The sequence below is a fragment of the Ascidiella aspersa genome, chromosome 6, assembly GCF_963924565.1.
Source record: "Ascidiella aspersa chromosome 6, kaAscAspe10.2, whole genome shotgun sequence".
Classification (NCBI taxonomy): Eukaryota; Metazoa; Chordata; class Ascidiacea; order Phlebobranchia; family Ascidiidae; genus Ascidiella; species Ascidiella aspersa.
In genome coordinates, this window is record NC_139452.1 from 20,652,323 (window position 1) to 20,678,567 (window position 26,245).

Below are 26,245 nucleotides of genomic sequence, written 5' to 3' on the forward strand. Positions count from 1 at the left end.
GCACTTATAGAGACGTATGGAAACGTGGCGGCGCACCTTGCGAGCGAAGTTAGCGCGAAATTTTTTAGGTTTACCGGTATTTCTCTTATATTGCTTGCATTTTTTTATTATAGGGTTCATAGTTGCATATCTTTAAAGGGACTCCAGCCTTGAATCCAAAATTAGAACTACATAAAAGACGGTTAGGAATAAGGCTAGTCGTAATAATGACGAATTTGGAATCAGACCGAAATGGCCAAAATAAAGCCTATACAACGTTTTATCTAACCCCAAACCCCAACCATAATTATCATTAACTCTCCTATTTTTTTCAACCATAACTTGATTGCTAATACCACCAACTACCCGCCCCTAACCCCAAACAGAGGCAAAAAATCCGGCGCCAAAACAGCGTTGCCCAAATGTCGACAGAAAATGGCCAATGCCAGACAGGTGTCTCCCAATCACCCCATTCCATTTCCCTACAGTCTTGGGCGTTAGTTTGTCGATTTAAGTCTTATCCGATTAATTTCTTATTATTTCGACATGTTTCGGTCTTATTTAGACTACTTTAGATCTTATTCTGTCGTGGTTATTTTTGCGAATTTGGCCTTTTTTGTCGGTGATTTAGGTATTGTTGCTTTGTAGGTCTTATTGTGTTTTCTACTTAAAGGTACTGCGGGATCAATGAGCTTAGCTTAATACCAAAGTAAAATATGTATATTGATTTATAATTTTTTTCCTTCTGCTCACGGCGCAACTAGCAGCCTGCCATGGCGCACCGGTTGAGAAGCGCTAGTTAAAGGTTTAAGCCAGGGGTCGGCAACATTTTTCTAACGCGGGCCAAAATCAGACTCAGGAAGGTTTTGCGGGCAGCATAAAATGTTAACTAAGAATAGTGTAAATAAATTATTAGAACAACTGTTAATCAGGCGGGCCTCGAATCTTTTTTGCACCTAATACGTGTTAAAGTACATTTAACGAGGCAGTAAATTGTTGGCGCAAAACGCGAAAAAAATGCTTTAGTTTGGTTTTAAACTCGAGACCACACATTATCATTCAAACTCCTAATGAAAAGTGTATACCGGCATTTCTTTCAAATTTTTTGCAAGCTTTTATTAAATTGTCGAAAATTAAAAAAGTTAAAAAAAATATGTCCAATATTTTGAATTTGTTTTCCGTTTGTCCGCGGCGCACTTGACAGCCTTCCACGGCACAACGCTGATGAAGCGCTGATCTAGATCAAAATAAAGCTTTAAAAAACAAATCGGGCGTAGAAAGATCATTCGCGCGAAGCGCGAAACTGTTTTGCACTTACGTAGTTAAAATAGTCAAAAACTATTTGAAATGGACTCTAATCAAGTTTGTCAAAGAGGCGGATGAATTACATTGGCGGGTCGGATCCGGCCCGCGGGCCGTTGGTTGCCGACCCCTGGTTTAAGCTATGCTTCAGTCGGGAACACACAATAAGAGCTACAAGGCAACAATATCTAAAGTGACACATTTTATATTCTATATTATCATAGTATAAAGAACAACGACATAATAAAGCCAAATACACAGCAATATCCACGACATGATATAAATCGTCTGAATTAGACCTAAATCTGTCGAAATACGTCCTAAATTCATCGGAATAAAGCCTAAAGGGTCAAAATAACGCCTGGAACTGTAGGTAAGAGCGTATGGGACGATCGAGGGCCGTCGGTCTGGCATCGGCAGTATTGGTGTTGACGTTTGGACGCCCTAGTTTGACTGCGTTTGGCACCGGATTGTATGTACCTGTTTGGTTTAATGGGGGTTGTGGTAGGGGATAGAAATTGGGTTAGGGTTACAATTATTAGGAGAGTTAGTGATGTTTTTAGGGGTGGGTTTTGGGGTCAGCTAAAAGGTAAGGGGACTCTGACCATTTATGTCTTATTCTGATTTAGACTTTATTTCGTCTAATATGTATGAGTCTTATGTTGGCCTTATTCGGAATTGTTTTTTGTTCCGACGTTGTTGTTGTTCTTACTTCGGTGTTATGGCTGGATTCCCTTCAGCGATTTATCCAAAGCAAGCATGATTTTAACGTCATAAACACGATTCGTTAACTAATGAGCCATAAAGGCACTTTTTAGACTTGCGCAACGGTCGGAAACCCATGGCTCGCGAGCCAAATGTGAATCTTATGAAGTAATTATGAAGGAATTTATATACCAGCTTAATCTAAGCTGTTATTTCTTAACATGATATTTAGGAATAAAAATGCACGCAGCCATGGCCCCTTTCCAAACCGAGCTTTTTACTCATTTGAAACACGAAGTACTATTGGTTTTCGCGCCTTGCGCAAAGCTACCTTGCAAAATATTATTATATTGTCTCACGGAAATACAACGAAAATATGCATCTTTATGGCTCCCTTATCTAAAAAGGTTCCAATCCCTAGACTAGCCTATTGCTTTATGGTACTTCTAGGCCTACTGCTAATTGTTTAGTTATATTGTTTTCTTGCAATCTTTATTTTTTGACAAATGATGTACGGCGACCCCCTGACAAACCCTTGCGATCCCCTTGGGGACTACTGATTTGCGAATTTGAATGACCTATTGGCGACACAAAAATCGCACAAAAATAGGTTATCTTGGCAAAACATTTGAGTTGGACATCAAATATTCCCCAATCTGTTTATAAACGCTTAAACCACTTATGGACTCGCGTAAAGCGAATTTATTCCGTATTAACAAAAGTACGGACAAAGTAAAATGCTAACGTGGAAAACTTTATATAAAATTTTGTGTCGCAACACACTATATTCAGACCCCTGATCTTGACTTACCCCGATAAATATGACAGACCTTTGGTGGGCATTACGTTTAATTCTTTTTGTCGTGTGGCAATGTAGCCGGTGATCGAACGATTTTTTAAATTTAAATGTTATGTAAAAACAATTCTAGTTCTCATGTTTTGAAATTCCGGTATATCAAACAAACGTGTTCTAACAACACGGCGACTCAGCGAGTCTGTGCTTTGCAAGTTGCATACACTGCGATAAAACCCGTAGATGTTTTTATGAATAAATGTTTTTTGTCGTTTTCCGCGTAAATTATATCTTGTACTATTATTTTTGTTTTAAGTTCAATAATTGTAACGGCTTAAACATTCATTCTTGTTGAAAGCAAAGAATCTTTCAAAAATCTTGGTGCTTCATAAGTAATTAAGTAAAAGTTTTGGTGCTATAGACTTTTTCGGTCTGTAATTTATGTATTTTTAACCTGCATTTCTCTGTAATACTTTGTTAGTCGTTCGAAATGTCTTTCCGCTCAAACTATCCTTACAGGTTTTTTAAGCAAAATAAAAAAATACTTTTTGTTATGTAAAAAAAAACTTTTTTTTAATATTGAACTTGGTGGTTATTTGCATCCGTTAAATTTGCTATCCACAGATTTCCAAAAAATAAAACTTAATCAGCTAGCTCGCTTTTTGAGCGCAACACAAACATGCCATATAAGACGACACAAAACAACAAAACGTCAATTCATAAAAATGCACGTATATAGCCAGCGGCACAGATAGCAGAAAGTTATTTAACCGTGTTTAAATCGCTTGTCAAATAAGGAAGACAATATTTGTTTGTTGTCTGGGTTTAAAAACCTATGTCAACACCGCAAAGCGTCTGGATGCAGAGACGAACTTGATCACGCAAGTATGCAGCAGCTTCTTTCTTGTATTGCACAATCTTAAAGCTTCTGGGTTTGCAGCGTCCCCAAATAGGAGCAAAAGTTTGCTTTAAACAGATAATTGCCTCTCAACAAAACAGCACGGTTCACTGCTTGGCACCGGCGAGGATAACTGCGAAGGGCCGCAGTGTGTTTCTTCTATTGGCCGAACAATGGGTTTTGCGGCACACATTCTTCCTCCTTTGGTTTCCTGCTTGGCATTTTACCTCTCTCGTCGGCAAATTTGCCGGCAAAAACTTGCCCTGCATTCGAGCAAGCAAGTTAACCCATTTTGCTTTTGCCTATTTGAAGTTCATTCATTTTAAATGAATATATCAGACGTCTTAGTTATCAAAGAAAATTTAAAATAATTTATAATAATGCTTTGTCGTCAAGAAAGTAGTATGGCTAAAACAAATCGGCTAATGTTGTGAGTTCTAAAGACATAACTCATTGTAGCGATCCTATGTTGTACCACGCCTTGTAAAAATGGTAAAATAATACAATGTATTACAATATGCTACTTTCACGTCCACATAGGCAACGTATAAAAAGGGTTAACTATGTTTTATGCCGCCAGACGCTTGACTCACTTGTTGCGCATGGCTGAGCGGCCCACCAACATCGGGCTTTAAAGCGTTTCCTTTCATCTTGTAGTCTGTAAACCAACTTGAAAATCACAGAGGCTGTGTTTGTTATCTGTTTCATCGTAATGCTGTCTTGTTGTCGTGTAAATGCGCAGTAATCAAACATTAGTGCACCAGATTATGGCACAAACTATATCCCATAGCACTTACAGTTAGGAAAGGGGGCACACTTGTTCCACGATTGACTTTGTTAAAAAAATGCCTTCGTGGGAACAAATATATTTTATTGCCAAGAAATAAATCGGGCTTTTATTTGCAATGGTTTCTTTCCAATGTCATTTCCTTTTTTCAATATTACATTTATTTATTTTCGATTATTTATTTTATTCTAGTTTATATTTTGTATAAGCTTCTAAATAAATATAAATCTCACAGGAAAAATATATAGTTAAAGTGTTTCTTGCCAAAACGGAAACCAGGGTCGCTTTGTGAATTTGCCAGTTATAATCGCGAGATAGAACGGTATGATTAAAGGTAACTGTCTGGTGTACTTCGCGCTGTCTCGGGATATATGCTGCTATTATGTGGTGATGTTCAGCGTAATTTCGCGAAATGCTCTACCGGAACTTGGTTAGTTGAGCTTTCGCCGAAGGCAATCGCGCTACAGAATACGTTAAAGGAGTGACCTGCTGCGGAAACTGAGGTAGATTAAATTGCGATCAGTCGTTTTTTGAAGTAGACGCTTAGGAGAATGGAGACTTGCCGTGTCTACCTTTTTTGCGTTTCCGTTTGGTTGATGCTGGAGGCAAGAAAAACTGTTCATAACTATCAGCAGGCTGCAGCAATCTTTAAGTTTTAGTTCTGAGTTCGCCAGGAGAGGATGAAATTGGTTTTGGTCCTAATTTTTGTTTTAAAGTAAACCATTGGTGTTGAGATGACGATTTAACACCCAACTGTTATGTAATCCCGGTCGGTGTAATTTTATTTTTTAAGTATTTGATTTCTAAACATTTCGGGTAGCTGCAACCGTTGCGAGTTTAAACAGGTTAACACTAGTTGAAAAAGTTTTACAAGATTCGAGAAGTTCATAAAACCGACAGTGAAGCAGGTGGCTAACATTGTGCGCCCGTCAGCAGATTTACAAACCAGCTAAAAATGTTATTGCAATAGGATGCATACAGCCGAATGTTGTTTTACTTTGATTTCATAAATATTCTCTACATTTTAGCGTAAGTTGAGTAAAAACTGAAAGCAGTGGAGTAATCTTCAATTGCAATCAGTTTTAACTCAAGGCACTGTGTCGGTAGGCTACTTTACAGAATTACTACAACTGTAAAGCTTTCGAAATGAGTATTTCGTGTCTCTTCGGGCTGACTCTTGCTGTTCTGCTGACTCTATCGGCATCGCAACATCACCGTCAATGGCGATCTTGGCCGCAACGCCCTGACGTTCATCGGCGTCAAAATCACATGAGGGCTCCAGGAGGAATTAATCGAATACGTCGGATGGGCATCGAGTATGTTTAGCTTTTAATAAGTTATATTTTATGTATCTATTTAAAAAATGAACTCGGCAGCTGTAGTGAAGAAAGGCTTTGTTTTTGTCATTTAACTAGGAAAGACCAAAACATAATTTTGAACTACGGCTAATGTATGGCGGAAAGTATTTCTATATTTTTAATTTAAAAGCTGGTTTTTACACTTGGGCGAATATATTATTGTTTAAAGGTAATTTAATAAATCTGTTACCTTATAAAAATCATAGACCTCTATGAAGTTTATATAAATATTTATTTCATGCCCTGCGTAATTATTGTTTGTAAACGCAAATTTTCAGTCAGTGTATGATTTTAAAGATTTTTTTAGTGCGAAAATACGCGACTTCCTTTTGAAACATTTAGTACGTTTCAAATAATAAAACACGTTGATACGCCGATATGTATATTACGATTTGTAAGCGGTTTAGGTCACTTTATAATGCGTATTTGTTAACCATACGATAAAATTATCGCTTATAGCATTTATGTGCAGCCTTAGGTTGGTCAAACCGTAAACGATATCGAAAATTGAAAACTTAGTTTTGTATTTAATATAAAGCGCCTTGTTTGGCATTTTTTAGAAATTTAAATTCAATATCACTCTTTTTAATTGAAAAATTGGGTTGTTTGTTAAGGTTGGTAGGTCCACACGTTTGCGGTGATCACATATCAAACTCAAAATATTGTTGTCCGGGATGGCTTTTGGACAAAACTGAGAAGCAATGCACCAAGCGTGAGTAGAATAACTTGTTAAAATGCTGTAAAACGACCCGAGACCAATAAATCGTGTTGTTTTTAGCAAAATGTGACGAGGGAGCTTGTGCTGGTGGTTTTTGCGAAATGCCAAACTTGTGTCGCTGTGCTGATGGTACCTATCATAAGCATTGTCCTGGGAGAGACCGTGGTAGGTGTCCGTTAAGCTGTTTTGTATAGACATAAATTTCGTCTGTCTAACATAACTTGTTTTCAAAAAAGGTATGAAGTGCAACATAAGATGCCACAATGGCGGCACCTGCATTGACAATCAATGCAAATGCGAATACGGGTACACCGGACCTTATTGTGATCAGGGTAAGTTTCCTAAGTCGCAAACCAGTCAACTTTAACCATATGCAGCGGAACTCTAACAAACTAGTTTTTCGTTTCAGTCATTTGCGGCCCTGGATGCCTCAACGGTGGGAGATGTGTTCAACCAGGAAGATGTTCTTGCGTTTATGGATTTACAGGAATGCGTTGCGAAAGAGGTAGGTCAGCTTAAATTAATTTAGCAAATGTTCAGCCAAACATATTGTTTGTTTGTTTCTATATTAGATTATCGCAAAGGCCCGTGCTTCCTTACAAGGACTAACAGTACTTGTACTAATGAAATCAACAATGTAATGTGCACCAAGCTTTTCTGCTGTGCCACTGTTGGTGAAGGATGGGGTCATCCGTGCGAAGAATGTCCAGCAAGAATTGGAAATTGCACCAGTGGGCGTTTGCCTCCTCACTGCACAGGTAATTTTTATACAAAAAGTGTTTATGATTATAATAATGTAAACTCAAAGGATAACGGTTGAACTTTTTATAGATATAAACGAATGCGAGATTATGCCTGGTCTATGCAGTGGAGGAAAATGCATTAACACAGATGGATCATTTAAGTGCGATTGTCCGGAGGGTTACCATTATAATTCTATTTTACATCAATGCGAGGGTAAGTAATTTTGTATTTTTGTTACTTATACCAAGGTTTTTATTAAACACATTTACTGTAACGAATCAAAATGTATTTCCTTTAGATGTGAACGAATGTCTAACCAATGTTTGTCAGAACGGAAACTGTCTTAACAACGTCGGTAGTTTTGTATGTGAATGCGACAGTGATTACCAATTGTCTTCTGATGGCCGCCATTGCGTTTGTAAGTCGCTTTCTGTTTTTTTTAGTATAGGGCTAAGGCTATCGCTAAATTCATTTTGATGTTTCCAAATTAGCTAACGTCCCAGGAAGATGTTACACCGCAATCGAATCTGGGATGTGCGCTAGTCCTTTAAGCAACCTTGTGGTTCGCACGGCATGTTGTTGTATGCCGTCTGGACAGGAAACCTTGGGAAAATGCTTTGCCGCTGCTGGCCAGTTTCCCGAAAGGTGTGCTGCTATTGGAACACGTAAGTCTTACATCACGTTTACCAACTTGTTTCCATATTAAATCGCAACCAAATGTCTAATTTGAAAACAGCGGAATACGAGCGCGACTGTCGCGACATTGTCGTTCAACCGAATATTTGTGGCTTGATGGAGGAACAAGCTTGCGAAAATGGTGTGTGCGTGGAACAACCGGAACAAAACACCTTTTATTGCGAGTGCAACGAAGGTTATGTCGTAACTGACAACGGAAAGGGATGCCAAGGTAAGTTTACTCAATTCCTTAAAAGCGTAACACCTTTACAACATCATATATTGTTTAATACAGATCTGAATGAGTGCAGTCCTGAAAACGGACAGGTAAGGGAGATTTGTGGGAATTTTGGAACCTGTCTGAACACTCGCGGCTCCTACACATGTCACTGTCACCCCGGATTTGAAAACGAAGCAGGAAGCATGACGTCCTGCGTTGGTAGGTCACTCTCTTGTTTAAAATAAGTTGTTATTTGTTCACTTTGCTTGGTGTTGGTAGATATCGACGAGTGCAGTCAAGGTGATCGTTGTGAAAATGGAAACTGCGTTAACACGAGGGGATCTTTTGTCTGCGACTGCAACGATGGCTTCAAGTTGTCTGCAACCCAACAAAACTGCGATGGTGAAATGTTTAATAAAATTAAATAACTATTAAGTTAAACCTCATTAAAATTTTTGAAAAGCAATTTTGATCACGCAAACTACATATAGACATATGCTCAGAAGACAAGGCATTTGTTGTTGAAGTCTAATAAATATGTTTGAATTAATTTCTTATAATTTGTAATAAACACATTATTAGGTTTAACCTAAAATAATATACCGGTACACTACATTTTTGCGTTGCTGTTAAATCGTAGTAATTTGGTATTACAAATCCCCACATAATTACCCATATCACGTAATAATAATGTTTTTTATTATCTTGCTGACGACGCGTTGCGTTATATTTTTTCAAAATTTACCCTTATGAATAGGCACAGTCATTATATCAGGGACCTGCTTTCAAAATAAAGGACACACCCTTAAGTTAAGAAATCCGTCACGATTATATATTTTAAGCCCGAGTAAACCATCACGAACTAGAACCGCGTAATAACAACCTGTTGTTTTTGGAGGCCGTTTCTCAATGATGGGAAATTGCGTTTAAACTGCCGGTGTAATCAAGCTGTTGAACCAAAATCGTGTTGATTCAACTGACTAATCTATTATATCTGTTTATTATAGACATCAACGAGTGTGAAGATACAGAGGGACTTTGTGAGCATGGACGTTGTTTAAATACAATGGGTCAGTTCCGTTGCTTGTGTCATCCTGGTTATTATCTATCTCTGGACGAAAAAGAATGCTTGGGTATGTTGTACGCGACATCATTAGTTTTTTTATTATTCATTGAATTGTGTCTTAACTAAATGTTTTTATTTTTCTAATTTCGTTAGACAAAAATGAGTGCGAGGACACAAATATGTGCCTCAATGGACAGTGTGTGAACATGGATGGTAGATTTAAATGCGTTTGCCATGACGGCTATCGGCTCTTGGTGAGTAGTAATTGTGCTCATTACCGTTTTAGTTAAGTTAAAATTTATACATTCTCATACTAAACGCAGTCAAGTGGGGATAGCTGCGGCGATATCGATGAATGTGTCAACAATCCTTGCATTAATGGAGAATGCGTGAACAGCGCCGGAAGTTTCGCTTGCAATTGTCATCGCTTCCAAGTTCTCGATGATTCTGGAACTCGCTGTATTAGCGGTATGTAAATGTAGTTTTAACATGTAATTCGGTGATGATCAAAACAAACAACGCTTTTGCAGACTTGACGGAGGGACAGTGCTTTAGAAACGTTCGCAACGGACAATGTCGGCCACATAACGCACTTCATTTATCTACAACCCGTGCCGATTGTTGCTGTTCTGTACCTGGAGCTTCAAGTGCTTGGGGCGACGACTGTGAGCCGTGTGCTGAGCTAGGAGATGGTATGCGAAATATGATCATCATTTCTGTTTTACAAAACACCTCAAATAAGGTTAAAATGCTGTTTTTTTTGTGACTGGTCTCTTCGGAGAGAATGGCATTTTAGTTTAACGTAAAAACGTTATGTATTAAAAGTTAAAATTCCAATTTGTACCAATGGTAAGAAAATATGGGCGCAGTGATTTACAAATACGTACAAAAGGTTTTATACTATTTTTGTAAGACATCGATTTGCTTTGATAGTATTAACTTCCTAAGCCTGAGATTCATGTCAGTATTGTCCGTTCTGGGCAGCTCTGTTTGTAGGGACAACTGACAGTTATGTCCATCAATACCGAGCAACGGCTGATTATGAAAACCTAAAAATAACTAATTTAGTGGATTGGTTATTATGGTAAAATAAATATATTAGTAACATTGCAGTACTCAACGAAGATCTGTAAATGGTAGGGCACATTTTTTGGCCTTTGTTTTATTTTAATTTAAGGGCTTTTAAGCGCAAATCGTTTGAAACCCAGAGTTCGCCACCACTATATATGGCCCTTCTTACATTGAATTACTATACTTTTATTTTAAAGATATTGTAAATCCTGGTTTAAGTATAAATTTAAAATTTTCAAAAAACAAAAAAAATCACACATTCGAACCAAATTTAATACATGTATGTCAACCATTTTCTATTTGTATTTAGCTGATTATGCTGTACTGTGCTCCAACTTCCGAGTGCGTAACAAATGTGAGCTCATGGAGAATCCATGTAACAACGGACATTGCATCAACATGGGAAACAATTTGTTTAGGTGCGAGTGTGACACAGGATTTTTAGTGGCAGACGATCAACAATCTTGTATTGGTATGCAAGCTATTTTCTATTGAATTTCTGAAAAATTACATTTGACTAAATTTTCAAAATTCGATCGTTGATACAGATTTCGATGAATGTACCCAAAACTTGTGCAGCAACGGCGTTTGCAGAAATACTCCAGGCTCATACTCATGTACTTGTAACGTTGGATTTTTGCTCCGCGGTGATGTCTGCGAAGGTTTGAGAAAAAATGCCAATTGACTGTCGCTTATAACGATTAGTCTAGTTGACAAAATTGTTTCCACTCTTTAGATGTTGATGAATGTTTGTCTAATCCTTGCACTAACGCTCGTTGTAGAAACGAACCTGGTACATACCGTTGTGTCTGTGAAGAAGGCGCCATCCTTGATGCTACGCAACACATCTGCTACGGTAAATAAAAAGATACTTCATTGTCAGTTTATAGGATGTTAAAAGTTTTGTGTGATAACAATTTGCTTGTATTGTCGTAGACGCACGACTCGGTAGATGCTGGCGAAATTTCAATGATGGTCAATGTCAAGGAAGCGTTGGAGATACACTAATCACTGCTGAACAGTGTTGTAACTCTGTCGGCGAAGCCTGGGGTTTTGGAACGTCATGCATTGACTGCGACACATTAGGTATAAATATTTTTGAAGCCTAATTTTAAAATAATTGTCACTATTAGTTTTGTCCTAACAATATTTTATGCGAAACAAAATTCCGATGAGCTATATAGCAACACGTTATAAGATGCCGAATCGCCTGTGTTTTCTACGCTGCGTTACCGAATTTTTACAATTGTTGTCTGGTAGAATTCAAATGTACGTCTGGCTACATGCTTGAAATCAAAAGCGACCAATGTGTGGACATCGATGAATGCAAATACGGCGTATGCGATCCTGATGCAGAATGCATTAACACTATTGGGTCATTCCGGTGTGTGTGTAAACCCGGCCTTACACTCAATGCAGAAGGAACGACATGTCTGGGTATGCTTACTTTTTAAAGCATTTACTTTCGTTATGAGTAGGTATAGAAAAATCTTTTTGATGCTCAACTTCATAAAAAGAGTAAAGTGTTCTGATACTGGCTTCGTTAAAATATTTTTATTTGTCGCCATAGTGCTATTAAATTTGCAGTAAGTAACCTTTTAAGTTACAAGAAAAAGTTTTGTTTTAAATATATCGACTATGACCAGCTTCAAACAACAATGAATTTATTTATCGCTGGTATTTTGCAGTCTTGTTTCGGAGAAACAGATTTGTTTCCCACTAGGCATTTTACTACAATTCTTGACGCCTTGACTATTGATAACAGATCTGCGCGTTGGTCTTTGTTACTTGACGATAACCGACGAAGGAGTTTGTCAAGATACATCCGAGTCCAAACTGCTAAAGAAAAGCTCATGCTGCTGTGCAGTAGGACTGGGTTGGGGAGATGACTGTGAAGTATGTCCTCTACAAGGCACTGAAGAATATGTAAAACTGTGCCAGAATGGACCGCTTACTATAAGTATGGGCATTTTACTATTTCATTTGAAACTAATTATTTGTTCAAAACTATAATTTTGACTATTGTCCAGGAACCAACGAATGCATAGATTTCCCGAACCTGTGTGTAAACGGCCTGTGCACAAACACGGACAACAGTTTTACATGTATCTGTGAACGAGGATTTTCTTTGGATGAAAGCGGAAGGAACTGCTCTGATATTAATGAATGCGTCATTAGGTAAATTATTCGTTTTTCGTCATACTATTTGGACTTATATTATTTTAATTTTGTTTTTTGTTTAGTCCTGGTCTTTGTCTTAACGGATTATGTGAGAACCTTGACGGCGCATTCCAATGCATCTGCGACGTAGGTTATGAGCCATCAACTAACAACATATGCGTAGGTTCGTTACTATCAAAATTCATGCATTTAAAAATGAAATAGATACATGTTTACAACCTTTATATTGAACGTTTCAGATATTGACGAGTGCTCAAAGGCGGGTTATTGCACCGGGGGCTCTTGCATGAACACAGAAGGTAGCTACAAATGTACTTGTCCTGCTGGAAGGTCGTTAAGCGCTGATGGACTTACATGTGTTGGTGAGTGGATTGCGTTATATTTCAGTTAAATTTATGATTAGGAGTAACCATTATTTTATAAATATAACCTATGACATTATTTTTTTAGATGTCGACGAATGTGCTCTCAGGCCTGATCTTTGTGAACCTAACGGTCGTTGCGAAAACATGTTGGGATACTACATGTGTTTGTGCGATATCGGTTACCAGGCGACGGTCGATGCCCGAGATTGCGTTGGTAAGAATATACGTGGATTGTTTATTTATTGACGCAACGGGAAATCGCGAAATCTAACTTTTACCATTTCCTTTTAGATGTAAACGAATGCGAACAGAACGATGGAGGTTGTCACATGGGCTGTTTCAACACAATTGGTTCTTATGAGTGCACTTGCGAGGAAGGATTTGTTCTTACTTTTGACAGGCATACATGCGCAGGTATTTATTAGTAAAATTTTTTTTTTATTCACAAGTTTATCCCTACATTTTGTGACTTGGCTATAAATGGCTTTAACTATTTTTATACACTTGAGTCCTGGAATATTTCTGTCGTTACAAATTGTCTATGCGTTTAACAGTTTTTATTTTAACATTTTGTTAAATTTAGATAAGGACGAGTGTAGGGAACAAACAAATCGCTGCGGCGGTGGAACTTGTGAAAACACCAACGGTGCCTTTAGATGTGTTTGTTTCGACGGATACATGGCAACACAGGATTTGCAGTAAGCAGTTCAAGTTTTTCTTTCCATTTGTACTCCGTTTAATGTGACAATTATTATGACTGTTTTGTAGTTATAGGATGTTGGTCGACAAATTTTGCGCTCGTTGTTCAAACTGTAATTAATGATTTGCTTTAGATTCTGCGAAGACATCGATGAGTGTGCGATGAACCCCAACGCGTGTATGCACGGAAGATGCCACAACACTCGAGGTTCCTACACTTGTCAGTGCGATGAGGGTTACTGCGTGCCACAGGGTCAAATGATATGTGTTGGTACGAGAATTTATATCGATGTCGACTCGAACAAATAATAAGATATTATAAATCGGTTTGTTTGTATTTAGACGAAGATGAGTGCGAGATGTCGAAGCACAACTGTCACGTTAACGCTGATTGTAACAACACAGAAGGAGCTTATACTTGCAAATGTATCGATGGTTTCCACGGTGATGGTTTCATGTGCCACGGTACAATTTGTGATGAAACAATTTTATAGCATTAAGCAGTTTCGCTAAGTTTGACTTTATTATGTCCCGGTGTAATCAGTGCTTTGCTTTATTTTGAATATTTTGCCTAATATGGTTCTGAAACACACCAACGTGTTTTTGTAAAGTAAACTTACTATTATAAAGGGTAATACTTTTACAAAGGGTAAAACTCAAGAACTAAATATTTTTGCATTACTAGTAAGTGCGTTATTTTTTTTTGTAGTACAAAAGTAACATTTATAGGTTATATGTATCTTTAACATAAAACAGCCATAGTACTATGTTCTATAATAATGTAAAAGCATGTGGTCAATAAGTAAAAAGAATCACGCTCAGTATAAGACGTGTAATTGCCTTGATCGTGGATACACGCAATTTACTACAAACAGTCCATTCATGTTTAAATCAAATTTTTGCCGTAGGAATAAAGCATGCTCGTAGAGTCAATAAATTTATTTCTAGCTGACCAAGCTTCAAGTTGTGTTGTGCCCGCTACTGTATCCAATAGCCCTCTGCTAGAAAACTTTTTATAAATTGTGATAAAAGTTTAAAAGAGAACCCTAAAATTATTATTTGGGAACTTTTAAATTGATTTCTGACTAAATAAATATTGTTTTAGAGAGAGCAACATTATTACCTAACATGTTGGGTTTTTCCTCTCAAACCCTACAGTTTTACAGATTAAATAAACAAAAAAATATATATTTTTAATGGAGCTATAGTAAATGTTTTGAGAATACTGGAAACGTTAAACTTTGTTAAAGCTAGCACTCTTATGCGGAAATAAAAAACGGTTTAAGTCATTTGAGAATCACATTATATTATTGCTATGATGTAAATACATTAAAATGAAATGCTACGTAGATGACAACGAATGTGAACTCGGCACTCATCTTTGTCACGAGCACGCGATTTGCCGGAATAAATTGGGAACTTACACATGCGACTGTGACATTGGCTACCACGGAGATGGCTTCTCTTGTTCTGGTGAGTGTTATCCGTCATCAAATTGTTTTTTGTGCTAATTCGAAAACTAATCGTATACAGTTGTAGCATTTCAGTGTTCGTTGAGTAGTTTTTTTATGTTATCCTTCGTCGTAACATGTTTTTATAAAAGATGTACGAAACCGTTTTCCATCAATGTCTCAAACCTGTCTTTCTTACAAAAATTAATAAAACATCTTAGATAACGACGACTGCATCGAGGACGAGGCGTTATGTGGGCCGTTTGGGGAATGTGTGAATGTGGATGGAAGCTTTCAGTGTCAATGTTCAATGGGATTTGACCCGACAGAAGACCTTAAAGCCTGTAAAGGTGGGAAAAATCCTAATACTAAATGTTGGACATGGATTTTTTTATTGTTTGTCTATTATATATATTTTTTTCGCCTCTAGTTGCAATTATATTGCCCTGAAGAAGATTGCCCGAATAGGTAATCGAAACATTGGCACTTTAATAAAATCTTATCGGCCGAGCAATTCTACTATTGAAACAACGCCTTGTAGCGACAGCATATTCGTTGGACATGGATATTTTATTAATTAAAACCTTTTTGTATAGATATCGATGAGTGTGCTATCGAACATGTTTGTGTTAACGGAAGATGTCACAACGTCCCAGGAAATTTCCGTTGTGTGTGCTTGAAGGGGTAGGTAGTTATAAAAAATCAGTTTTAGTGTGTTGCCCACAGCTTTTGCTTTCCTTTGAGGGTTACCATATTGTGTTTTACAGATTTGAAAAAGACGAACAGGGCGCAAATTGCACCGATGTGAATGAATGCGAAGAAGTTGCAAATTGTATTAACGGAATCTGTGTCAATTCACCCGGAAATTATGAGTGTCAGTGCCCAGAAGGTTTCGAACCAAACCCGACCCACGTCGGCTGTGTTGGTAGGTTTAGCGACTTTTTTGGTAGATATACGCATCAGTTTAACGCTATGAATATAATGCACTTAAAGTGTTCACACACGACATTACACGTTTATGCCAATTGTCATTTTCTTTAAAAGTTACACTCGACAAGTAAAACGGCACCGTGTTGAAAGTGAGTGTTGTTTTAAACGTTTTTTTTAGACAATCGTGTTGGTGACTGTTTCTGGAACAAAGAAGGAGATGACAATGCCCCCATATGTACTAACGCGATTGGTGTTCAACTAACCAAATCTCACTGCTGCTGTTCAAACGCTTCAGGCTGGGGCAACCCGTGCGAGGTTTGCCCACAACCAGACACACCGGAGGTAAATTAACATAAAACAACCCGTGTTTAAAAGTTTAAAACTACAAAATATATTGTTTTTAACGTGCATATCTAACACGAATGTTTGTTTATTCTTTTATGGTTTGTTGAAATTAAAAATTAATCCCACAAAAATGAAAAACATGTTTTTTTTATTGCAGTACGAAATGCTTTGTCCTGGTGGATTTGGTTTTGTGCCAAACCCAATTACCGTTCTGTTGGAGGACATCAACGAATGTGTGCGGTTGCCCGGTTTGTGCCAGGGCGGACAATGCATCAACGTGTTTGGCTCATTCCAGTGCGTATGTAGCTTTGGCTTCGTGCTCAATACATCGTCTCGAGTCTGCGAAGGTAGGCAGGCAATTGGTTGTTTGTGAGGCAATTCTAAAAGTCAAGTAGGTAATTGCAGTTCTAGACTGATGCCTATCTTACCTTTTATCAGATGTTAATGAATGCATTGAGGATCCAGACGTCTGTGGCACCGGAAAGTGCAATAACGAAGTAGGTGGCTACAACTGCGTTTGTCCCGAAGGATACAAATCCATACAAGGAGGGCGCAAATGTGAAGGTAAACTTTTCCAGCCTTTTCACGACGCATGTTTTCACTAAAAATGAAGCTTGTCCGTAACTATTTTACAACAAAGCTATTAACAAACATTTTGTAATAATACCAAGTAACCTTTCTACAGACATACGAGAAGCCGCTTGTCACAGATATTACAACGCCACATCCGATGAATGTAGCAGCGAGCTTACTTTCGAAACAACAAAGAAAACGTGTTGCTGTATTCATAACATCGGTCGCGGATGGAATAATCCTTGTGAGGTAAATGTATAGCTTGTTTTTGGAAAGCATTGTTTCGCGCAATCTGCGAAAATTCCACTATACTAGTTCGCCATGTTTTTAGGCTTGTCCATCGCCACGAACACCTGAGTTCCTTGAACTGTGTGGCACAGAGGAGCCCACAACTCCCGAAGGAATCTGTAATACCCCAGTGTGCCGCGACGGAGTCTGTATTCAAACAGATGATGGGTACAGGTGTGAATGCAGAAAGGGCTATCACTATAACGAGGATTTGATTATTTGTGAAGGTAATTAAACATTTTAGACAGACTATAAGAAAATATAATTTGAAGTACATATCTGTTCACTTATCTTGTTAACATATAAGTAACAACTATTCGCGCTCCTGGCGAAACATATCCTGTTGGGCTCATGATCCGCCTTTTTTGGTAACAGATGATGATGAGTGTCTTGACGAAGACCTTTGCTTTGAGAACGCTGAGTGCACGAATACACCAGGGTCTTATGTGTGTGCTTGCAAGCAAGGTTTTCGATTTAATGAAGCAACTGACTCCTGCGATGGTGAGAAATACCACTTTTGTTTTATATGGATGTTTTGTCCTTTCTTACACGTCTAACATTCTTTTAGATATCGATGATTGCCTCTTGCCAGGCGTTTGTGCCAACGGGGGTTGCACAAACACTTATGGAGGTTTTATTTGTGATTGCAATCAAGGTTTCCAACCAGTCAACGACGATAAAGCCTGCGAAGGTTTGTTTGCTATGCCGTTTAATTAACCTTATGAATCTATGTTTAGGTCGTTCACATTTTAATGTTTTGTGTTTAATTACAGATGTGAACGAGTGCGAGCGCGATCCATGCGGTCGTGGACGTTGTTCGAATGTGATTGGAAGCTATTCTTGCCGCTGCGACAATGGTTTCCTACTTTCAGAAAACGCCGACTGCGTTGGTACATGACCGGATAAATTAAATGAAATCACTTTTCTGAGCAGTTGGCCTAGAGTTGATAAAAACTTTTTTCCTGTTCGCGTGCGTAACCTTGTGGTTTTTCTGGTACAGACATCAACGAGTGTTTGGATGAAGATCAATGCAGAAATGGCGAGTGCGATAACCTTCCTGGCGACTTCGCGTGTCGCTGTAGCCCTGGCTACACCGTCACTCCGGATGGCAGGATATGTATCGGTTGGTTATTTGGCGTTGTAATTGTTTGAATTGTTTTAATGGTACCAGTGAATCAAGGTTGTTTTGTCTTAATATAGACACAAACGAATGTCAGCAGCAACCGACCATCTGCGGCGTGGGTACTTGCCAAAACATGGACGGCACATTTAAATGTTATTGCCCTGACGGCTTTGACAGCCCCGATGGCAACTCTTGTCAAGGTGCATTTTATTTCGGCAAAATATTTTTTAAAAGTGTGTCAAACGTGACTGACTTAATAAAACATTTTAGACATAAATGAGTGCGATTTGGAAGATATGTGCAAGTACGGACGTTGTGAAAACACACAGGGCAGTTACAATTGCATTTGTCCGGAAAACTTCATACTCAGCCTGAATGGAAAGCTCTGTCAAGGTGCGTCACTTATGTGGTACTACTAAAATAACATATGCTTAGGTGTTTACCGAACACTTGGCTCCATCACACGTAAATCGACTAAAATCTTTATTAGTATTTTTTCTTTGTTTTTGTAAAAAATACATTATTTCGAAGTAGACATGACTAGTATCATATGTGTTTTATCTCTCAGATATGCGTGAGGAGGAATGCTTTGATGTCGTCAATCTTGCTGGAGAATGTTCCGTTCCTGGACGAAACTTGATCACATTTAGCCAGTGTTGCTGCCGATGCACTGGTGGAGGCTGGGGCTCTGATGAGCTGTGTACTGCCTGCCCTGCCATAAACTCAACTGAGTTTATCGATCTCTGTCCGAATGGCTGTGGATTTACTGTTGATGGAACAGGTCAGTAACATCATAATACTCAAATTGCGAATGGTATGTAGTGGTTCACTTCAAAAAGTTCGTATGTAGCTGCTTAAAGGACACTATACCGTGTTTCAACTTGTTAATATATTTATACAAAACATAACATGTTTAACGAAATTGTTTTGTCGAAGTTCGCAGATCATTTTTTTTATATGGATGCTGTTTTATTATACAAAAAGTTATACTTTAGCAAACAATTTCAGTTAAAGAGATTTTGAAACTTTTTAAATTAAAAAAAACAATTTATTTTTCAATCATAAAGACCGTTGCTTTAGATATTAATGAATGCGTTGCGAACGATCCATGCATAAACGCAAGGTGTGTCAACCAAGCTGGTAGCTTCAAATGCATCTGCAGAAGGGGCTTTGAGTTGGATTCAAGCAACGTTCGTTGTGTTGGTGAGTATGATGTATAACAGAATAGTGTACTATTCTATACTGTTGGATAAAATATTAACATTACTAACAACAAAACCTCTTAAACTTTCTCAGACATTAACGAATGTGAAACCGGAAATCCATGTCTGCACGGAACTTGCGAAAACACGGAGGGGATGTTTGAATGTAAATGTGACAAAGGTTATTACAATGGACCAGCGATGACTTGCCTTGGTAAATACGCTCAATGTTTAATAGCAGATTGAAAAAAATATTTGTAGGCCTACGTAGTGTGCGTTTCACAACTTTTTGTCTGATTTAAAATTTAAGGTTCTTGATGGTGTGTTCCACACTGTATTCTTACGTCGCTTTTAACGAAGTTTGAAACAAATTAAAAACAATTAGATGTATAGTCGGCGTTACCACTGTTAGGCCGAAATATCAAGTACGCTGTTCTGTGAGGACCTGGGACGGATTGAGGATACAAAGTTTTGTCATACCATTCCGTTTAACACCTGTTGTTCTCGAACGAAATCGTGGGCTAATAAGCAATTCAAATACATTATTATCCACGAAGCGCAAAAAAGACGCGTATTTGGTTTAAATTGGCAAAACTTTCTATATAAATAAAACGTGGCGCATTGGACACACAAAACGAATATCGTTCAAAATAGTTAAATTTTGTTAGAAATTTTTTTTAAAAGAGTTTGTGATACCACACTGCACAACATGCTATATACTACTATATATGGCGCATTTTGCCTGAAATAATCGGCCAAAGAATACCAATAACAAAAATAAGTTTTACTTCTCGTAGTTATTAAATCTATACAGCTCTAATTTACTTTTTCGAGATAACAATAAAGTCACCGTTATTAATTGTAGAATACATTGTTTCAATAATCCGGTGAAAGAAAAAATAATTAATTATTTGGATGAATGTTTAATTAAGTTTTTTACTCCTCAGTTAAAGTTTTCTAATTTGGAAAAACATTCTTCGTAACAAAATAAAACAAAAGCAAGCACAAAACTGAAAAATAAGCACGTTTTTTTAGAAATAGGCACATTAATATTGTCTAGGACACATGTTGTGGCTTTTATAGTTGTGCTATTGGCATCCCAATAGCAATAAATTATATATTTTTGTGTAAGTATTTCCTGCTTGCAGTTTTAACTTAAAATTGTTCAATTTGTTGTGTGCCAACAGCTAAATACATAGTTAGAGAATGATTTCTGAGAGAATCAAATCGAAATTTTACCGAGGTTTTTGTTAATATTGCTAGAATATTTGAACGAATTTTAGTGGATTATTATGTAAAATTAGAAGAGCAAATTGAAAATTAGGAAACAAAATGTTTGATTTAAGAAACGTTATACTTGAAAAACAAACAACATAAAAAAACGTTATAACTAAACCTGTATAAGCTTTATAGCCGCTATCTTTAAGTTCTTGGTTTCATTTGAATGAAAAAGGAAATTTTATTTTGATACCACATTAAATTTTGCATATACAAACGCTGCTAGGAAAGACTACTGACAATATGCAGCTCATCTTAAATAGCCACCAAAAGACTATAGAAATACTTATTAAATTGTGTGTATAAAGTCCGTGAACATTTTACAAAACATATATCCCAAATTTAGACGTTGACGAATGTAAAGACCCCGGTTTGAACCAGTGTGCTTTCCGATGTGAGAACACCGATGGAGACTTCCACTGCGATTGTCCTACGGGATTCAAAGTTCGAAGTGATAAGAAGATGTGCGAAGGTTAGTTAACGCCCTGGTTTTAGGCGTCGTTCGATATACGATTCGATGATATTTCGCTCATATGATAATCGTTACTTTATGCCCTCGTTTGAGTTGGGCTACTCTCACTGTGGCTAAATGTACACATACCTTTATTGCTTAAAAAATCATTTCAGAATTTTATTAGTTTTTCCATTTTAACGCGGAGCTTTATTGATCTTTAGATGTTGATGAATGCGCTTCAGACCTTTTGAATGGTTGTACGGCCAAGGGTATGACTTGCAAAAATATCATTGGTCACTACATGTGTACCTGCCCTGCTGGCTACAGACGAATTGGAACATCCGATATCTGCGTTGGTGCGTATCGTCTAATGACGGATAATTTTGTGTTGCTCTTCATCACTCATATATTGCAATTTTTTCAGACATAAATGAGTGCGACCAAATCAGAGTGTGCGCAAATGGTGTTTGCGTCAACGAGGAAGGGACATATAATTGCCAGTGTAACGAAGGATATGTATACGATGCCGAGCATCAGTTGTGTCTAGGTTAGATATACTGTGATTTTAGACTATGTTTTATGAATATTATGAATAACCGTTTTTTTTTCACAGACACAAGGCAAGGTCCTTGTTACGTTGCCGTTCACCAGCGAATGTGCGAAGTCACTTCCACAACAGGACTTCCATTTACTAAGGCCGAGTGCTGCTGTGGTAAAGGAAAGGGCTGGGGCGATAACTGTGAAGAATGTCCTGCTTACGGCACAGGTTTGTTATTACTCTTTGTAATACAAATATCCAGGGGGTTAGTGCATCTATGTAAAACGTTTTTTGTAAACAGGTCCGTTCCTACAACTCTGTCCTCACGGGCCAGGATTTCAACTGAACGGTAATGACATTGATGATTGTCGAGTGCTACCAGGTCTGTGCGCCCATGGAACTTGTATTAACACCCTTGGAAGTTTCCGCTGCGCATGTGATCATGGTTTCGAGCCTGCCAAATCAAAACAAGTTTGCCTCGGTACAGTACAACGCTAAAATAATACAGCTAAAACTTTCATACATAATCGTTGGGATAAAATGATAATCTAAATGTCTTATTTATCTTATTTTCCCGACTTTCAATTTTTGTAAATGCTTACCATGTATTGTCAATTACTTTTTTGTCTATTTTCGCGGGTACAGATATCAATGAATGCCTCGAAACACCATCGCCGTGCAGTTTTGACTGTCGCAATACAGTTGGAAGTTATGAGTGCGTTTGCCCCAAAGGTTATCAAGTTGATAGTGATAGCAGGTCATGCGTTGGTAAGTATAACATTATTATTAAATTACAATGTTTTTTTGGTTCTGTATTATTTAACAAAATATGTTATTTACCAGATGTTGACGAGTGTGCAACGAAACGACACAATTGTCAATACTTATGCATGAACACAGTGGGTGCTTTCAAATGCGGATGCCCTCGAGGATTCGTAAAAGAGGTATGCAATCAACATCACTTATTATTTTATGACAACCCTGTGCAATTAGGTTGGCGAAAGCCTCGTTTTCAAAAAGGTTGTGAAAGTGTAACATGTAACAATAAAGCACCCCCTTTTTTTCTTTTTTATTGATTTAACGACAATCGACTGAAGAAAACCTTTCGTCGTGACACAATTACAACAAGCTATTTCCTGGCCTGTTATTATTTTGCGACGCGCAAACATACCGACTGATAGACAAATTTTGCCAAGCAGATAGTAAAGTATTTACCAGTTTAATACAAACTTGGCCTGGTGCTTCTTAATTGCTGTTACTTCGTTTAAATGACTTGAATTGGGTACACGTAACTAATGCGAAAATCTGGAAATGACCAGGAGTGGGGATTATAAATATTGGTAATTAAATACTTGGACTAAGACTTGTTATATGTTAAAACTGAGACACATATTATTTTGAACTGATTTGTTTTCAACACTGGGTATACGAACTTTAGATTATAACCAAACTTAAATAAAACACAAGTATTTGTTTGCCTGAAGGGTGCGCAATGTGTGGATAAGAACGAGTGTGTGGACGATCCTGCCATCTGTGGTTCACATGGAATGTGCAGAAATGAGCTTGGAACTTACCATTGCGACTGCCCTCGTGGATTTAGAAAGGGACCTGATCAAACCTGTGTTGGTATGTAACTTTGTTTCTAACAAGAGATTGAGATTGGCTAGTAAGAATTTTTTTAAATAGTGTGATGCCGAGCTAATATTTAAGTTTTTTCGTAAGATTATTTTGTCTAGTATGTCAGTCAAGTAAGCCTGTTTAACTTAGTTATAAATTAAAATAATTAATTTATGGACGTGTTTTTGCAGATGTTGATGAATGTAGCATGGGGAACGGCGCGTGCATGAACTGTGACAACACTCCTGGATCCTTTAGATGTCCGTGTTCCTCTGGATTTTCTTCGACGTTGTACGGACAAGGATGCAGGGATGTTAATGAATGTGTGCACAGCCCTTGTGGTCACGGACAAAACTGCAAAAACACCAATGGTGGATTCCAATGTGGATGCGGCAGGTTGGTACATAACTAAATGACCAAACGTGATTTTGTGGTTTCTCGTTCGTTCTAGTTATTGTTGATGGAAAAAACTCTAACATTTAATTATTTAGGGGCCTGACGAAAGTCCATGGAGGATGTGCTGACATAGACGAGTGCCAGATGGGAGGAGGCAGTTGCAACTTCGGCTGCAGAAACACCTATAGGGGATTCTCATGTTCTTGTCCAAATGGATTTTTCAAACTGGGATCCGGGTAATTATGAGTTTTTATTCGTTTTGTACAAAAGCATATTAAACGTTTATAAATTTTAATGTGTAAGAAGTTTATAGTAATGTCGGTAGTAATATTTTAACATTTATTGATTTATTTCGACAGACATTGCATGAACAGCCGACGGGGATTCCAGCAACAAATTCCGCGCTACCCACAATATCCACAATACCCACAATATCCACCTAGGTATGGAATGGGTCGTCCTCGACATGGTTATGGGCAAAAGCAGCAACAAGACACAGTATGCTACAATTGTATGCCCGGCGGCGACTCAAGGCGCAGACATCGTCGTTCTGCTAGCCAACAGGGCCGCTTCATCGAGAAGCAAGACTTGCACGGAAAGGCGTCAGTCAATACCACTTTCCCGATTGAGCTGTTTTTAACTACCGATCATCTTAATCATCACACCCGACTTCTTAACCTTAAGCCGTCCATGAAACAGCTCCGTAACCATGCCCGTTATTCCATTGTGAGTGGAAATGAAGATCACCGATTCCGTTTACACACGGCAGATGGAAACACGTTCCTTCATTTCGCCAAGCACATGAATGATGTGGAAGACACCGTCATTATATCGAGCGGAGTTTACGACCTTCGTTTACGTGCAACTACCAGTCTCAGCAAAGACGAGGTGAAGCAAGCCTCTCTTGAGAGTGAGATCATTGAGGAAGCTATCGAATCCGAAGTTACGTTCGACATTAAAGTTCACGTTGAAGATCCTTGAAGTCTGAAAGTTGAAAGCAACGGCACTTATCAACTACAGCACAAACTAGTAATTTGACTTTGTTAACTCGGAACCCGAGGAGAAAACGTAAATTTTAGCTCAAAATTATGCGTTCTTATTTAGTGGAACCCTAAGTGTTCATAACAGACTTTGAAAAGTAACTTGTATACCAACTCTTGTAATCTTTCGTCATCATTTGGTTTTAAATTCCAGCATATGTTTTTGTTTGTAGGCTAATTGTGCCAATGTGTTTCTCGTTGTGGTTGTAAATATGTTATGTACCCTGCTCTCAGTTCTACACTTAACGCATGATGGTTATCCAACAAACGTAACTTCTAATAATGAACTTTTACTTTCGTGTTATTGATTCATTGATAAGTCTGGTTACTCTTTCGTATTTTGGGCCAACTGAATTATTATTATTCACGCATTATGGATTTTATAAAATATGTGATTTCGTGTTTCATGTCGTAGGTATATTTGTTGGAAGTTCCTCTTGTTAATTGCTGATGCCATTACAATTTTAGCGACATTTAACCTTGTGGTATATTTTAATAGAATGAAGTTTATAAGAAAGTGAAGTAAAACGTTTTTAGAAGCGCATCTAGAGTTTTTGTTTTAAAATATTTACAGAGAAAAGGTGGAGTTAACTTTTATAAATTACTTTGAAGGGCCGGTGGCATATTAAAATTTCGATAAAACGTGATTTGTGTGTGATAAAATATTAATCGCATGACAATTTTTTCTGAGATGGCGTCATAAAGTGACGTCACATAGTTACGCCATACCGTGACGTGACAAGGTAACATCAAAATGTGACGTCACAAAGGTACATCTAAGCGTGGCGTCAATAAGTAGCCTTATAAACACCACACAGTTTATTTGGCTAAAGTTTTAGATTAAACAGGGTTTACTCTCAAAACAAAAGCTATACTAACGTAATCGATTCATGCAAAGCGCAAAACTCTTTTACATCGTTTATAAATTGTTATTTTCGATGTTGCGATAGTTCGTATGCTGCCTTTGGGCTAAAACAATTTTATAAAATGTGCTAAGACAGTCTAGCAATGTTTCTCTTTAAAGAGCCGCATGCGTGATATTCTTCTCTGACCACATGTTAGGTGCGACACTTTGCGGTTAAACAAAGGGAAATGTGACTTTTGGTCTTTGACTGGTTGGCCAACCCTGGATGGCTAATTTCATCACCATACTTTTTTCTAGGTTTTAGCCTAATTCTGACTTATCAGCTGCAGGTAAAAGTTGGCCTGCTAACGTGAAGGTTTGCAAGTTTGGCTACTCAAATAACTGGCTTTAATAGATGCGTGTAGTATTAGCGAAAAGTTTTTCTGAAAAGTGCTAATGTCGTGCACTTCAAAAATCCTTCGAAACATTCCTTTGATTTTTTAGAATACTTCGCATAGTTGGTATTAAATTTCTATTTAAAATTAAAATTTAATTCTATTTTAATGTGGAAGAAAATTATTCCTAAATTGACACCAACAGCAGCC

General features: G+C 37.8%; 1 protein-coding gene across 1 annotated transcript; it reads left to right on the forward strand.

Moving 5' to 3' along the window:
* Positions 1-5,496: 5,496 nt before the first annotated feature.
* On the forward strand, positions 5,497-25,269 carry LOC146140690 (fibrillin-1-like). Its single transcript, XM_083391981.1, has 59 exons — positions 5,497-5,780; positions 6,437-6,534; positions 6,601-6,705; positions 6,777-6,872; positions 6,950-7,045; positions 7,113-7,298; positions 7,372-7,497; positions 7,583-7,702; positions 7,776-7,949; positions 8,021-8,191; positions 8,255-8,398; positions 8,459-8,581; positions 9,187-9,312; positions 9,399-9,499; positions 9,569-9,713; positions 9,776-9,937; positions 10,627-10,788; positions 10,865-10,978; positions 11,053-11,172; positions 11,253-11,402; positions 11,577-11,753; positions 12,082-12,276; positions 12,347-12,494; positions 12,560-12,660; positions 12,737-12,859; positions 12,948-13,076; positions 13,154-13,276; positions 13,446-13,560; positions 13,696-13,832; positions 13,904-14,026; positions 14,912-15,034; positions 15,234-15,362; positions 15,609-15,696; positions 15,780-15,937; positions 16,121-16,284; positions 16,445-16,634; positions 16,726-16,851; positions 16,973-17,109; positions 17,192-17,375; positions 17,524-17,649; positions 17,717-17,839; positions 17,922-18,038; positions 18,149-18,271; positions 18,349-18,471; positions 18,542-18,664; positions 18,840-19,052; positions 19,352-19,474; positions 19,568-19,687; positions 21,098-21,223; positions 21,427-21,561; positions 21,630-21,752; positions 21,819-21,971; positions 22,045-22,224; positions 22,389-22,511; positions 22,587-22,687; positions 23,228-23,369; positions 23,552-23,756; positions 23,852-23,992; positions 24,116-25,269. Exons 1-59 carry the CDS (start codon positions 5,611-5,613, stop codon positions 24,735-24,737), a joined length of 8,601 nt encoding a protein of 2,866 aa, XP_083248107.1. The 5' UTR covers positions 5,497-5,610; the 3' UTR covers positions 24,738-25,269.
* Positions 25,270-26,245: the final 976 nt, after the last annotated feature.